The sequence below is a fragment of the Spea bombifrons genome, chromosome 1, assembly GCF_027358695.1.
Source record: "Spea bombifrons isolate aSpeBom1 chromosome 1, aSpeBom1.2.pri, whole genome shotgun sequence".
NCBI classification, from domain to species: Eukaryota; Metazoa; Chordata; class Amphibia; order Anura; family Pelobatidae; genus Spea; species Spea bombifrons.
In genome coordinates, this window is record NC_071087.1 from 30,966,328 (window position 1) to 30,983,508 (window position 17,181).

A 17,181-nucleotide genomic window follows, 5' to 3' on the forward strand; every position below is an offset into this window, starting at 1 on the left:
CAGAAACGGTATTAGAATGGAATTTACCCATAGCTACTAGCATTCCTGAGTCAGTGCGGGATGCCAAACTCAGAGAGAGGCTGTCAAGCTTGGCAGAGCATAGTCCCAGGTGCCCCATGACCATATGTATATAATATATCCCTGTTTACAGCTCGGCATGAGTTCTCAAGTCAGGCATGTTCCATCTAATGCTTCATGCAGAGTATCAGTCAAATATATCTTATTTATTTTACAGTAGCCACTTGTGGTTATATGCCTGCAAGAATGTTGTTCGTATGTCTGAGCATTGTAGCAACAGCATTTTCTTTAAATCTGCCTCATTATTTGAAATCATTTCAAACAGTGCTAAACAGGCAACTTTCAGGATTATGAATAGGGGTTTGAGGTGAAGCCCAAGCAAGATCACACGAGTGTATAATTTAAAAACATATGAGCAACTCAACATCTGGCTGGGAAACACTAGTCCCTTCTATATTAGTTCTTTCAGCACTTTATGAGTGTGATGGTGATACATACTTCAAAGGGGCAGAGTGAAAGTTCCCCACACCACACTGTGAAAAAGGTAAAATTAGCTCAAATATAACTGGAAATTATCTCAACAAGTTTTTTAAGTGTCTGACACATAGCCCAGAGCTGGCTCCATATTGTGCGTAGATTTGATCTTAATAAGTGGTCTTTTTGAAATGGTTCATAGAAAAACAATTTCCTTGGGCAAATGCAGTGATGAAGGATATATTTAGGCCCTAATATGTTATAGCCATTACACAGTATGTACGGTATGCAAAAGAATCCAAGCACTCTGTTTTTTTTTCTATTAGATAAGACACTGGCCATTATAGTGTTAGAATTTTGATCTAGCTTTCCTTTAATCCACAAAATGTTCACAGAGAGTTCTATAATCAGCAGGGGGTACTGGCTAAGGCATAAAAGACCATACTTGATAGCCTTAAGGGTGGCCAAGTATCAAGCATCGCTTCCTCAATCTGCTATAAACAACATACTGAAGCCCTGGCATCTTTGGTTTCTTGTTGGCTTAGGCCCTCCAGCAAAAGGTAAGGCACCAATCACAAGTTATAAATACATTTCTTAAAAATATACAAAAGTGATATTTTATACTTTGAAACCAATACCAATAGTGGTAACTATCCAGGAAAGCACTCTAGAGTATTTTCTGCAGAAGACTACAACATAATGCATAATTTTAGGAAAAGAGACCTCATGCCAGAGTTTGACCATCACCATCCAAGGAGCTGCAGTAGCAGTAATGTCATAGGGCAGTCTGCTTGGACAGAGAGCAGCACGATGAGCTATCGGTAATATATAGTGATATGGGTAAGATGGTGAATCAGTGGGCCACATCTGGTAATGTAGGCTGTACCTCATTGTCATGTTAAGAGAGTATGAAATGAAACTCCACTACTCTAGGATAAGAGGCAAATTGGTTTTCAGGACAACCCTCATGACCCTAATTTACAGAATTACTACTAATCGTATTAGCTGTCAGTGAAATACTAAGAATATAGCTGGATTCCTGTCTCAAAACTTTGTTTAAATAACTCGTTCCTATGTCAATTCAATTTAGTTGGGCCTTCGTACAACAGTGTCTAAGGTTTCTTATTTTCCTAGAAATATATTAAGCCATTCAACCATTTTTTGGGTTGTTTGCAAAAGTTATTTTTAGAGCCCTACCAGTAAAATGCTATGAGTAACATACAGAACTAGCCAAGCGGAGTCTCGCTGTAAGCATGGCACAAATATATTAAAAAAAACACTACTATTTCAAACCTCCCTAATGTTATAATTAAAATGGCGACTGGCTTGTATTCTTTGTGTTATGAACACAACAATTATTAATCAAGATTTTGGATTAATGTAGGAAAGGTCCAAATGTACAAAATAAGAACGTAAACAAAGAAACAAAATAACGTCTACCATTCGAGCAAAACATTTTTTCAAGACTCCAAGTTATTAAAGTTCTGTGATATGATTTGTTTACTTGCGAATAATGAAAATGGAGACGGCATATTTTTTCAGAGGTAGACGGTAGACTAACTGGAGTGAAATCTTGGGTGGCCCAACCGCAGATCTTTTTGGTGTAATGTATTTCATCCTTAAATAGCCCTGTAAATCTAGTAAACAATGCTTTCAGTTCAAGCAATAACAATCTACACGGACAATAATTCAAAAACAAGGCTAAACACAAAGCCACAGACTGTGAGATATATTGTGTGTATTAGTGTGGGAGCTGAGAGGAAAACGAGAAACGAAGGACACGTTGTGTGTGGTATAGTTATGATCTTAACTTCAGAAAGAGAGATGATTTCACGGAAGCAGAATGCGGGTTTTGGTTTGTTTGGGTAAAATTCCAGTAATTTTTTTTTCTGATGTACCAGATTTGTACTCCGCTATAACACATCTGTATTCTGACAGGGCTTTCAGAACAAAGAGAGATCTGAGGTGACACCTGGTTATGACTTTGGAATTTGTTAATTGTATCCAGTTACCATGGACAGACGTTGTTAACAAATGCCTTCAATTTTTCTTCTGCTGCCATCTATAAGTAGTGTGAATGAGCTTGTGTATAAACTCTAAATATCAATATAAAAATAGCAGTTCTCTGGAAGACAAAGGGAACCAGCCATGTGGCACCATTATGGCTCAACACAAAACTAAAATATTCAGGTTAGAAACAAATTAATGGAAGCTAAGTCAGTATGCATAATTTATTAAATATTTTGCTAGTTGGGCCAATAGGTACTACCTTAGCTTGCCTTTGGTTTAATCCCAATATGCTGCTTATTCAGGAACACCAACAGAGGTTTGAATGAAAATGGACCAATGAGTTCCATCAAGAATGACAATGTTGCTGTAGGCCAAACCGCCACAAAAAAAGAATAATCGAGAAATATAGAACTTCCTTCTCCCACATAATATCCTTAAAAACATATTTTTCCCCCACCAGTTATACATAATATAACACATGTAACACATGGGCAACACATGCAAAAAAACAAAACAGTATTTCCTGCCATCACGAGCAATTACCAAGTCTGTCATAACAACCAATGTAAATTTGTTTACTGACATTACACAGGATTTTTTAGTGTGAAAGGGAACTTTATATGGAGTGTGAAATTCCCACAGAGAAGAACTGGGGGAGTTCCAGGTCTCTTTAATTACATGAGAGACTTCTATACACATTAAATTTGATCGTAAACAAGCAACTTGTACATATAAACACATAGATTGCAAAAATGTACAGTTTTTGTGTTTTCCAAAGCAGCCTTTCTACAGTGTAGTGTAGGGCAGAATTATATGAGGAGATGCAAGATGTCCTTCAGGGCAAAGAACAACAGTTTTATAATAAAACAAAATAGAACTGTAAACGTATGGGAATGTTTAGCTATGCAATGTTCCTGAATTCTGCATCTATATTTTTCCTTTCAATTATAAGACATTGTGCTTGCAATAAGTGCTACACAACGCATAATGAGGGGATACCAAGCTTCTCAACATTTCAAGAATCCATTCTACGCTATCCATTGTGCGCACATATTGAATTAAGATTGTATCTCTATCTACACTTAAACCTTTCAGTGAAAAGAATGTTTCCATATGTTGACTTGTATTACAATGGGAATTGGCTGTAACTATTCTTCTGCATCTGGAAAACAAGTCGAGTTCTGCTTCCATATGTGACTTTACGGTGGATTCGAGATGCTGTCAGAGCCCAATAAATATCAAGTATTCTTCTGTTAGAGACTTACTTATATACGACAAACCTTGCCTTAACAGGGAATAGGTGGCTTTTTTCTAGCAAAAGTGACTGTTAAAGGAAATCTTACCAGGACACGGTAATAATGGTTGTCGCTTAGAAACGTTTGAAAGATTTATCAAGTAATAGCAGAATTTCTAAAATTTAAATCTGTATCCCAGAACAATATATATATAAATACGGTAATAGAAGGAGTCTTCTAGTGGACCCCACAGTAGTATCTACTATATATATATATATATATATATATATACTACAGCGGTTAAATACTAATTGTATCTTGATGGAAAGCACTTCATCTTAGTATGATGTGAATACAATCCAAATGAAGAATATCTACAACATTGTTATAATAAGAATTACGGGAACTGTTTTAATTATAATGTTTATTTGTGCATGTATATTAAGTATATTTGCCTCTGATGACCCCGGACTGCCCTGATGTTCCTCGCCTTTGATTATAACAGCCTGCCTGCATTCTGGATTCTATATTAACGTGTTTGCAACCACGCATAGTAAAAATACCGTGAGGGACTTCTTCAGAGCTCGTGCATTACTCAATATCAGCACATGATAGCAGTACAGATTAAGAATACTGGCAGCGCATGTTTTAACAGTAGGAAAATGAAACTGAACAGCTTAGTGTCTGTTCAACCTTATAAAAATGACAAATTTGCAAATATAGTATTTGGCTAAAGGAATGGGTTATTTTGCTATTATTCTGCTCTTATCTAGGTCACTTTGGGTGAACATCCTCAATATGTTTGAAGCTAAGCCTATTAACTGCACAGATAAAAAACATGCTTGGTCTATCTATGTAATATGTAAACGTGGAGAGGAAATCATAATGGAAAGTTACATGTCGCTCTGTTGATCCCCATTGATATTTTCCATTGAAACTTTTTTTTTTTCCTTTGGCTCACCTTAAGAGGAAAACAATAATCTGCTGGATCCCGGCCATGAAAAGGGAATATATTCCCCAAGGGAACCATAAACATTCACTTCATAAATGCTCAAAATTAACAATAGATGGGAAAAAGGCCAGTTGTTTCAGGGGGTACATTTGCAGGTCTCTGGATTCCGTTCTGTCAGACCACTTATTGTACAGACACCAAATGTTAAAGTAATCTTCTCTCCCTTCTCTTTCATAGAGTTTTCAATTTACTTTACCAAGATAGGGTGATCTATATATTATAATGTCTTTTGCCATAAGCGGAGGAGCCAGTGGCTATCACATAGGGCCATCATTCTTAGAGATGAATCTTGTAATACTTACTTACAGTTACCCCATCCCTGCTGTCCTTCGTTGGTTGTCAATTTGTAGATTTTTTCCCCAGCTTTTAATATGTGGTGTAGTGAAAAAGACTCAATCTGTCACTAAAGTGTTTAAGTACATTAAACAAACCTGTGTAATGATGGTTCGGATGATTATTCATTCCTGTTATCTTTGCTTGTTTTGTTATTCAATTTGATAGCATTAGGTGGATTCTGACAGCTTTTGTATAAAGTGGGGAGAGGTCAAGAAAGATAACTTCAGGACACACAATATATTCTGATATTATTTTGCTTCCTTTAGCCTCGGATCTCAGATATTGCTATCATGCTTTCATGTCCCTTTGAGTGTTCATAATGCAGCCTCAGCTGGTCTTCCCTGTGAAACAGCCTGGGGTGAGACATCATCCTTGGCCCCATTGCAAGAGGTAAGATGGGCCAGTTACAATGAAGATCATTGATCTCCTAAAATGGCCCATTAAAAGCTTTAATAAACTAGGGAGGCCAATGGTCTAAAAGGGTCATTGCCTCCTAGTAAAGTCATCTGGGGGCTACTAAGCCCTACTACCTGGTGCCCTAGGCAAAGATCTGGTCAGCCAAGGCCAGAATATGCCACTGCCAACACTCCAAACTGCCCTAATGACAAGCAACACTGAGATGTAATGCATTATCAAAGCCATAGCCATTATAGTTTTTTTTTTTTTTTTTTTTTTTTTTTTTTATTACAGTCATCCAACAGTAAGATCTTGAAAAACCCTTTCACAATAAAATGAGTTGTAACTCTGTTCCCTGACGGAGACTTCTGCCCGTGGATTTTATCTGTCCCTGGAAAATTTCATTGAAAGAAAAGCAAATTAATAAAAAAAAAATAGTTATTTTGCTTTAAATGCCATTAATCAACGCATTATCGAAATCAACACAATCTATCACGTTTTATGATACCTTTAAAACTGATAACATTGATATTGAATGTGATAAAACTATCTGCTTATGTTTATATATTAGACAAAAAAGTGTATTTCCGATGAAATTTCCGTTCTCATTTTACTTAATGCTATATATGCTTCTGGACTTTTGCCTGGTACTTGCTGGAATAATTTGGGTAAACCATTAAAATTAAAAATATATTTATTCAACATATCCCACTCAGAAATGAGCATAGCCCTTCAACAACTGGAGTGTCCCCTCATTTAGCTACAGGCTGAGCCCAGCCACGATAAGTAATATTAGAGGAAGGGTGGGTTCTTTATTTGGAAAGAATGGAATGCCATAAAAACCAAGGATTTCATTAAGCAAATAGCTTGAATATCTTAATATCCGAAAGCCATTGAGAGTTTTTTTTTTCAGCCAGGAAACCTGTGAGAAATAACACTCCACGCCTGTACTCTCTGCGTATTCAACAAAACATGTTCTATGGTGATTAAGGAAATAAGCAATAATTTGCTTAGGCTACAAAATACTTGCCAACTAATTTGTATAATATTCACAGAGAAGCCTTAGAACTGATTAGCGAGATACACTGGATATAAGCTTATTATAGGTATCACGAAACACTATTATGTGAAAATTATAAGTAGCAGGTGTCAGAAAATTAGCATTCTGTCTTTTCTCTATAGGGGTTGTGATTAAATAGATGTATCGCATAAACAGTGCTTCTGGTGCCACGATTACAAAAAGGTCTGGTTTAGCAGCAAAACATCCTGCTAAACCAGATCCGATATATATAAGTCAATGAAGAAATATCTGGATAGATGAGAGGTCAACTTTAAAATACTCTATTACCGTATTAGGAATATAATATGTTTAAGTGGAACTTGACCTAGACATATTTTATCATCATGAAATATTTTATTATAGTTACATACAACATATTCTTGTTGTATGCAATGGGTGAAAGTAAAGATAGCCATTATTTTCTGAAAATGAGCTGCTCTCATACGCATCCTTTAGTCTTCTAGCCAGAGTAGATGTTGTGTGACATTTAACTGCTTGGTAACCTTCAAGATCATGATGGACAGTTTCTAAAACACACAGTATGAAAGAGTCTGCGCACTTTTTGGACCTTCCTCCTACAAAAGTGTAAAAATTTTGTTTTTTTGTACCCATAATCTTAGAATATGAAAGCTGGCTTCGCTACCCCTAAAATGGATATTGAACGGGCAGCATAGTGCCCCACCAATAAGTAAGTAAGTAGTCTGCAGTAAAATAAGTAAAAATACATATCTTTCTAAAATACTGAAGAATACCCAAAGCAGCCAATCACTGGAAGGAAATCAATGGGTGTAATTGCTGCGCATGCATGCTAGAGCCTCCGTAGACCCTCTGGAAATCGAATGCAAGTGAATGCTGGAGCTGACTGGTGGTGAGAATACCGGTTATGTGCGCTGGTATGCTTAACATGTGTTCTGCGTTCTGCAGAACTCACCTCCTATAAGTCAATTTGCTGGGGGAAACAGAGCAATCCCTCCATGCATTTACAAGGCGGGGTACCATTATATGAGCTTACTAACTACTCCACACTTCAAAATGGGGGATTTTGGAAACTAACATATCCTCTGATAGAAAATGCGGCTGCAGCAGATGTATGGTGAACTCTTGGCATATACCGTATGTTTATTTGCATTTCACCCAGAATTCCATTAGCATGTTTGAAATGGAATGCCTCATAGTTAGCAATTAACCTTACATTCACTGAGAGGCAAAGAGGTTAATTCTGTTGTATTCACCATCAGATGAAAAGCATGTGATATGATCCCTACCTCGAGTATGCAATATTATGCAATGTGCTGGCTGACACCTTTTAGACTGAAATGGCAGAATGCCATAAAAAGCACAGATTTAATCAAGCAAATAATTCTAATGGATGAAAGCGCACCACCCAAAAACCATTGAATTTTCCTTTCTTTTTCAATCAGGAAACTTGAGAGACCTGACACTTCACTGCAGTATCTCAATGAATATGTACGGTCTCAGCACTTTCTATAGTGATTAAGGAAATAAGCACAGAATTGTTGAGACAATTAAACATAGCGAATGCCAAATAATTAGCAAAAGATTGGAGTGAGTGGAACTGATTACGCCCTGTATCAAAAATAATTATCCAAACATGCTATAGTGTGTGTGGGAATCTGAGGTCTTTTTATACAGATTTACCTATGCAACATACAGGGCACATGCCATCATTTTCTTGGGAGCTGGTTGGTATTTCATAATGCATAATAAAGTCGGGGGGTGGGAATGTTCAATCTCATATCAGCTCGTCCACAAACGTAGGGAGAACTGATTTCACACAGCCCCCCCCATTCTTCTAAATAAAGATACATATCAAGTTCCACTTGTTTCTTTCACAGGTCTCACTACGCTTGACCTGCGCTCCATTCTCATCAACTGTCACCAATGAACAAACGAACTCTATAGGCAAAATTAGTCTCGTAACTGATCGACATGATCTTGACATTGGTGCCATGTCATTCCGAGCCAATCCACCCCACCTCTATCTCCACAATTTATATTTGTATATATATATATATATATATATATATATATCATGTTCATTTTATTTTTAAACCTAGTTGACTGACTGGTTGCTATAAAGGGGCCATATCCAGGTTGCTATATGACTGCTTATTGGAGTAAGATATATGGAATTTTGTTATAGTTAAAGCACAATACCCACTGATTCTATTCAGGGCCAGTCACTTGCTTGCTAACATAACAGTGAGCCAGGTGGGGGTGACCTCTACCATCCTGACATCATAGTCTGCTTATTAGGTCATTTGTCTAGTACAACAAGCTTATTCTATTAATCTACAACTCCAATAACGGTACATTAACAGGTGCATGTCAGTGAAGAACGATTCAGAAAGCGCTTAAATCTTACTCAGAAATGCATTCTTAGACCCGGCCATATGGTATCAAAGTGTGTCATTACAATGACTGTCAATTATACTGTATATTCCACCTCTGATTAATATAACGGATGTCTGTTAATATATTAAAACTGTTTACTCAGACTCTTAGTAAATAAACTTTCTCTAAGATCCGCCATAACAAATGTCCTTCAAACAAGATGTTTGAAGTGGTAAGGAACCATTCGGCCAGATGCACTGCACATTACTTACTATCCATAAACAAAGAAATTCTCTGCTGGTTTTCCAATACACGTTGGTACAAATTGAGATTTGTTCCGTTTTTTGTTATTCTGGAAGCAGCTATACTTCTAGATGAAAGCAGCGATGTCTCGAAACATCTGGGGGTGAATTTGTCTCTGCTAAAATACATTGTCCATTGGAGCGAAATCCCAAACTGACATCAAATCAGAATAATGTTAATCAAATCCATACTGCAAGTATTGGCGTTTATAGAACAAAGGCTATTTGCTTTAAGATATTATTTTCTGAAAAACAAATCTGATTGAATCTGAAAGATTGATGTTAATTAAACAACAAGATAAGATGGAAAACAGATGCTGAAGAAATATTAAACATATTGGCATGGTATGCCTTTTCCTCTTCCAGTGTGTACGGACTTGGTGATAGACTGTATTGCATTATATGACAATGGAAGTAATTTATGTCAGCATTAAGGACCTGCTATATGCTATAAGAAAGAACACATTTTATGGATGCACATATTTCCTTCTTTAACTCTTTGAGTTCCAGGGGTACGGACCCATTTCCCCCCTGGGAATCTGGTTCTTCTATAGTTAGATTTAGGAGACAAGCTTACACTTTACCTATGGACAACTATATTTCATATCAAATATATTGCAAATCACAGTTGATATTCTTCTTAAACGCCCCCACACTCACCTAGTATTGTAGGGGACAATACACAACATACCGCAGGATAGTAACCCATAAGATGTAAAATTACATAATTATGCTAAAGAAGCAAAATACAGACAGACAATATACATATCTACACAAATTACATTGTTTTTGCAGCTTTGGTACACCTTTTTTAAGAGCCACGACTGCCATCACCCTCTTCGTCATACTGGCCAAGGGTGATGCAAAGTGTAGTCCTAAATGCTAGTCATATTTTTTAATAGAATATTTTTTAATAGAAAAGATAAAAAGGAAATGCATTTATATAAATGTACATGTCTGAATGTGGTTATTTAGTTTTTGTTTTTTTAATACAGGGAGGCACCTGTGACATCACACAGTGATGGAATCCCTGCATGTTAGCAGAGATCAGACATTTTCCCTGTAAGACTTTTTTTTGTATATGGTCATGGTATCAAGCATCCATATTAGGCTGCCTGTTCCATGAACCGATCCCTGCCTACACATAGGATCTATTCACTCCTGAATTTTTTACTAAGTTTAAAACCCCAATTCCACTGGGGGAAGGATGGTGATCATTGCCCCTTTGCATAACAAGAGGTTGAGGGGATCCCAACATTTTATTTTTAATGTATTTAATACGCACACATATTTAAAACTTTAATTTACATATGAAGGTAGGTGATTTGCACTTCATTTCATCCAGAGGTGAAGTTGGATCTCACAAGATGCCAGTAGTGAATATGTAAAGGGGACTTTAGTTCAACTTCTACATGTTGGAACCATGCTTTGGTTCCCTGCGTGTGCAGTATAGGTATGACATCCACTACACCTACCATAATTATTTTAATGTGTACACAGCATTACACATCTATTAAGTAAAATGGACTATAAAATGTAAAAATTGTGGAAGTGACATGTCTGGTTTCATTCCACACCGCACTCATACTTGGTTGTCTGCTGATCTTCAATGGCAGCTATTTTGGCTTAGTGTTTAGTTATGTGGTTAGTACTAGATTTTAGACAATGCTTCCAACAGTCTCCTAATGCGCGGGATGATTTATCAGCAAGCCTGAGTAATGTCTGTGTTCTAAAACAGAATTCTTTTTTTTAGCTGAATGATCCAAAGGATGCTGTGTTCTGAGAGAGAAACCATTCCATATTTTGTATCTGTTTCAAAGGACTGTGCTTCTAAAGTTTCAGATTATTATTGTCCTGTACCAAAATTGCTACTGTAAGTCTAGTATTCTGGCAAAGAAAATATAGCTTAATAAGCAGATCTTTTCCCTGATGACTAAAGCAACATATCATTAAAGCAACAGTAACGCCCATTAAATCTTTGGGATTAGCGAAGCAAACAATTGATGTAGAAATGATGCTTGTTCAACCTCCTGATGGCTACCACCTGACATTAGTCAGACAGCAGCAACATAACACTGTACCATTGTTGGGTAACAACTTGGTGTATAAACATCACTTTGTTTCACTTCCAGGCCCCCAAGATATTTTTATGCTTTGGGCCCCCAAAAAGTATAGCCAAGCCGGCCTGTAGTTACTATTGTGTTTTTCTCCTTAAGCTTTTTTGTTTTCCATTTTCCTTGACTTCTATCTTCGTGTATAACATTGGTTTTGTGACCACAAACCCTTCTGCTAATAAAATAAAAGCCATGTTTGTGCTATTATGGTAACCATCATTCTCCAATTTTCCAAGAACAAACCAAATAAAAAAATGCCAAGCTGTCTAGTCAAGGTGCAGTAGCAGTGATTGAAAACCTATTCAAGGAATGGACAATGGCGTTATAATGAGGTTTGAAATTTTTAGTCAGACTTTATCTTATTTCCCATGCCGAAAATACAAATTTGGCAAGGATTATTGGAGGACTCTTTTTTGCTAGTTCTTCTAGAATGGAGTTTAGCAGAATTCATGTTCACAAAAAAAACAACAAAAGCTTCCAAGTTACGATAGGATTGTACTGCTGAAATGTTGATCCAAACTTCAAAAGGTTATTATGAGGTAATTTGCGTATTAAGTGAATACCACTTCATCTTTTTAGGCCACATGTTCTTATACAACACATAAGTACCATAAACATCAGACACAGATGTAAATCAAGTATTAAAAAAATCTGGCAAAAATACTCACAGTTTTGGTTTGGTTGGCACCGGTGGTGGCTCTTTGCTTGGTGAGGATACGGTACTTGGAGAAGTTGGGGACATATAAGTCCTGTCTTGATTGCCGTTGATACCATTGACACCATTACTAGGATGTATGCCATTGACTTTGCTCTCCAGTGAGAAAAGCTGCATATGATTCTTTTCCAGGTTTGGTTTCGAGTTGCTATCCTGTGACTGAAAGCCCCCTGAAGGTTTTTTTGATGGGGTTTCAATGCAACTGTTGCTTGTTACTGAAGGAGGTGAATACTTCTGGAAATCATAACCACTAATCTCTCCACTTGACACATCATTTCTGGTAGCCTCATTATTTCCTAAAAAAAGGAAAGAAAAGGTAAAAATGATAATTCACTCTAGGATAACATGGATGCATTTCAAGGATCCAAGTTGATGATCTCCTTCCATTCATACTAAGGGGAGGTAATACAACATCAGTGCTTTGGAGTTAGTTGTCTTGCAAGTATACATTTTAAATCAGCATCCCTGTGTGCGCACATGCTAACACCATTACCTTTACAAAAAGGTTGGGTGTTTTTTTGGCCCCCTTCACACCGACAATCATTTTGTACCCACAGAGTGATGTCAACATTACCACCACTTTATCACAGGGCAAACATTCCTCCTGAGTACTGGGATACCCATACAATTTTCTATTCAAGCCAAAATAGACATTTCTTTTAAATTAGGTCATAGGTCAATGTTCTAAAACAAAGTTTTCTTAAGTAAGAATTCAATCTGTCCTTAACTAATTAAAAGCTTAACTTAGAGAAGAGCCATTGGAAAGCAGTTTGCTTTTGAGTAATATATTTCGCAAAGTTTTACCAGGATTTGAAATATTCAGTCATCTGGGGATCTTATATATAACGCACATTTTATACATACATACTGTATAACTACAGTTTATTCCTTAATCTAATGAGAAGAGATTTATTACTAATTTATTATCAGAAATTATCTCATAGAAACATATTGTTCCTATTACTACTATTAAACTACAAAGAGAATTAAGGATGCCTGTCAAGATGATAGATCACATGTGAACATGACAGCAAATGATACATGGAATCAAACAGTTTCATATCACTCAATTAGCTGTTATATGCAACACTGCACTTTATTAATCACGAGCATGTCATAGACAGCAAGTTAAACAAACTCAGTATGGAAGCTGTCTCCCCAGGATTCAGCACAGCTGCGACTGTTACCACCTCCTTAGAGTCACATTGTTTCCATTTAAGTTTCTTTCTACACTATTTAACCTTTGTCTAACAGGTACGTTCAAATCACGAACAGGAGCGCTTGCTGTTAATCCAGATTTAGTACATTATTTCTATAACAAGTAAACATATATTTTAAAAAAAAACATATTTGTGGGATCCTTGTAAAGCGAGAAAGAAATAATAAAACAAATTGATTTCATATTAGGTAAAGCAAAAAAACTCTATGAATTAGGAGAATTCTTGACTGTTTGACAGCTTTGTTAAAATTTTTACCAAATGAATACATTCATACCAAACAATACATTATTATCATTATGTAGTTACCATCTAAAGCAATATAGAAATATTTGCAGCTATGCATATAAACAGAAATAATAATCTTGTAATGTACCTTGGCTTATAGTCCATGCAACTGCCAATGGACATGTTTTCAGCTACTTTGGAAAGACTGCTATGATTCATTGATTAATACCTTCATGCTATTGACGTAAGAATTACAAATATTGGCAAACATCATTTTTTTCCACGGTTAACGGTATGTGGAGCATGGTTACAAAAAGACAGCGTGGGAATCTTTTATTATTGGGAGGAGAGCTATGTTTTTTGGTACATTTTACCATCTGACACCTGAGAGCAGCTGGTTTGAAGTTCCGTTTCTTAACCCTGAGCTGGCGCAAGTGACTACTGCCAAGTGGTAATAAAACCACAGCCTGAATCAACCTCAGTAAAATGTGCTGCCCCGAATTTCCATACAACGTTCATTCCGAGAGATGCATTCCAACCAGTGTTTGGTTTTGCCTCATTAACTTTGTGCATTTGAGAAACCTGGTGAGGTCTTAGAGAAAGGATACTGATGGATGACGCTCAAATGCATGAGGCATATTAACATAAATAAGAAAGACTAGAATATCACGAGTGATGGCAAGAATCCAATAAGGAAGGATAACAGCAATCCTAAGTGACGTACCAGAACCAACAGTGAGCTGGGCTGCGCAGGTCACTGATCCACTGTCATTCCAAGCTTTGCATGTGAAGGTCCCGGCATCTTCTGGGAACGTCTCTGCTATCACAAGTGTACAGATCTCCTCTGAGATAAAACAGAACGAAAGATCCATTATAAATGCTGCAAATGCTGTATCTCTAGAACGCCAAACATTTTTTCCACTTACTTTTTTATAGTTTTTTTTTTTACACAATAGTCCATAATTTATTATAAACTCTAAATATGTTTCCACTTGTTACCAATAACAAAGTACTCTTATACATTAGAGTTGTCTTATGTTTACGAGTCAGAGTAGTAGCCGTCATACTGCATATGGATATAATTATTTTGCTCCTATATTTAACAAGAGCAACACGTACTCTAAAACTCCCAAAGCATATCTATTATGATGCTTCCTGTAGTTAAATATCCACCACTCACGATGTTCTATTCTTCAAAGGTGTTGCTGAGATCCCAGTGTGCAATCTAAATTTGGAATTTGCAGTTTCATTCATTGCATCATAGCACGGCGATGTCACACAATCTTTACCCTTTGTGAAAATAGTAATCCACAAAAAGGATAAAAGACAAGGAAAAAAAAATGATTTTATGATCCTGGATATTATTGTGATTTAAATAAATAGGCCTGTCTGGACAAGTTCCCTTTGACTACACGCATGTAACCTACGCTGATGTCCAGGCTGCTAGATGGTAACCTCATCTATAAGGTTCTGATCGCTCTCTTACCTGTTGATATTTTACAAGAAAAAGAAGCAAAAGACACATTTGCTTGCGGTAACACATCTCAAATAACCAAATCTCTAAGTGCATTTACATACAAGAAAATAAGAGTATGTGTTTCCACTCTGGTCAGCTGCATATTCCATTAGTCCCTGTTTTTATTTTTAGATTGCGCTGATACACATTTTTCATTTGGCTCCAAATTCTCTTCATTGGCAGAAAAATAAGACTCTGGCTACTTTTTGTGACTTATTTTCCTTAATTTATCAACGTATTACTTTTGCATTATGTAGTACGCTGAAGCAGCCCTTTTCATTTCCTTTTCTAGGCCTAGACTTGAATTCCCAAGCTACAGATTAAATGGGTTTTCCTTGAATTTCCATTTTACCCCTAACACAGGACAACTTTTTCTTTGACATGCCAGATTTAGTACCCTGGTTGTTACTTATTCATTACATTAAAGCAGTAACAAATTCATCGTGGGATCGAATTTATTGAGTGGTGTTGCTGGCCAATCAGGCACCCAGTCAGAACTTTAAGCTTTAAACTAAATTCAATAATGAAAACAACCTATAACTTGTGCTTTTTGTTTGTAAATCAGTGTAAACATTTTGTTTAAGATTTAACTTTACGGCTGAGATTTATGGCATAAAGTAGCTAAGCCAATTTCCTGTCCTTACATTCCCTCTCTCGTAATAAGAAACGTGGACCTATGCATACAGGGATTTCCGATCAACAAAATAAAAAGCCAGCACTCATATTTTCTTCATTTCTGGAATGATTGACATGAACATACATGTAAAAAGTTTAAAAAAAACAGGGGGAAATGTTTGTCTCCCTTTAAAATTGGCGCCAATGGAGTGTGGCCACAATGGGCTGGATTCAATTACCTGGAATAAATCTAATACTACCATACACTACAAAGTACCGGTATTTGCTGAGATACGTTAAGTAAGATAAAATGCATGTCGTCACATATTTCTTCCATTGCAGTTTACGGCATTAGGAATTATTTCTTAAAATAAAGCTGCATTGTTGCAGTATAGAATCCGTATAATGCTTTGAAAGGACCTCACCAAGGAGGACAATGTGATGGTTAAAGCATTATAGTATAGTCATTCCCTTTTATCTAATAAAGCCTTTCCTTTCATATGTCACAGTGCAGACAATACACTGCTGTAATACGATCGGCTCCGTGACTGTATCGAGACAGCTGTGCAATGACAAACAGTCCAACAGCTGGACAATGATTCACTTCTTTCCAAGCTGACTCATCTCCGAAGGATTCAATCAGCATTGTGTCAAAACGAGTGTAAAGGAGAACAGAACAGGTAATTTGACAAACTGGGATAGGAGCCTTAAAACAACTGGACTGTTTATTAACTTTGAAAACAGTCTGATATGGGGGGGTGAGTTCTGTCTAGACAGAAAGAGTGTAGAACATATCATCTAGACGCGAAGTGATGAGATGAGGCTGCTCCGTGATCAGCAGAAGGCACATAGGGACAGAACGCTACCACCTCCGCAACATAACCACAAGTTATGGAATGTACAACCCTATGGAACATGATGGCGCTATACAAAACAATAAATAATAATAATGCCCGGTTTTTTTCTCCAAAAATTTTTCACTTGGACTAAAAGTTATTTTACAAAACACGCCACAAAGACTATTTTAGTACGAAAACGGTGTGATTAGGTTAAAATTCCAGAAAAAAAGGTAGGATGGAGATATTATGGGGCATAATTTATAGCATAGTTTTAAAAAATAATTTGATGAATGTATCAGAATATTATTTGTCAATACCCCTATTTTAATTTTTCCAGTTACACTCGTATGTGTTACCAGTTCTATGAAACAGAGTTGGTGTATTTACTGATTCCTTACCAGGTTCGGAGGCACATCGTGGCTCTGTCAACGAAAGAGAAAAAAAGACAGAAATAATTAATATCTATTATATATACCATGCATCAATATATTTATTCAAATTCATTCAGTCTTGATTATAAGCTTAAATCTGACATATTGTGCATGTTATTTACTGAGCTACATAGATCTTAATTAAGGGAGCTCAATTAGGTTTTTCCCAAGAAAAGGGAAAAAAATGCTTGGTTAAAGGTTTTAGTGTAGATTCTTGGCATAGGGGTCTTTATTAAAGAACATAGCCTATGGTGGTATGGGGCCTTCTGACCCTCGGCTGAGATTCTTGTAGATGACTTTTAGCAGGG

The 17,181-nt window shown here is 36.6% G+C and overlaps 1 protein-coding gene and 1 long non-coding RNA gene across 2 annotated transcripts in view; one reads left to right on the plus strand and one right to left on the minus strand.

Moving 5' to 3' along the window:
• The window catches only part of PALLD (palladin, cytoskeletal associated protein), a 157,178-nt gene that overhangs the window by 58,799 nt on the left and 81,198 nt on the right, over window positions 1–17,181 (minus strand). The window contains exons 8-10 of the mRNA XM_053459905.1: window positions 16,841–16,864; window positions 14,197–14,316; window positions 11,981–12,323 (exon numbers count right to left, since the gene is read on the minus strand). Of these exons, the coding sequence (XP_053315880.1) occupies window positions 11,981–12,323; window positions 14,197–14,316; window positions 16,841–16,864 (487 nt within the window). The remainder of the gene's footprint in view (window positions 1–11,980; window positions 12,324–14,196; window positions 14,317–16,840; window positions 16,865–17,181) is intronic.
• Window positions 4,889–5,087, plus strand: LOC128483654 (uncharacterized). Its single transcript, XR_008351092.1, has 2 exons — window positions 4,889–4,973; window positions 5,015–5,087. It is a non-coding gene; the product is annotated as an uncharacterized LOC128483654 (long non-coding RNA).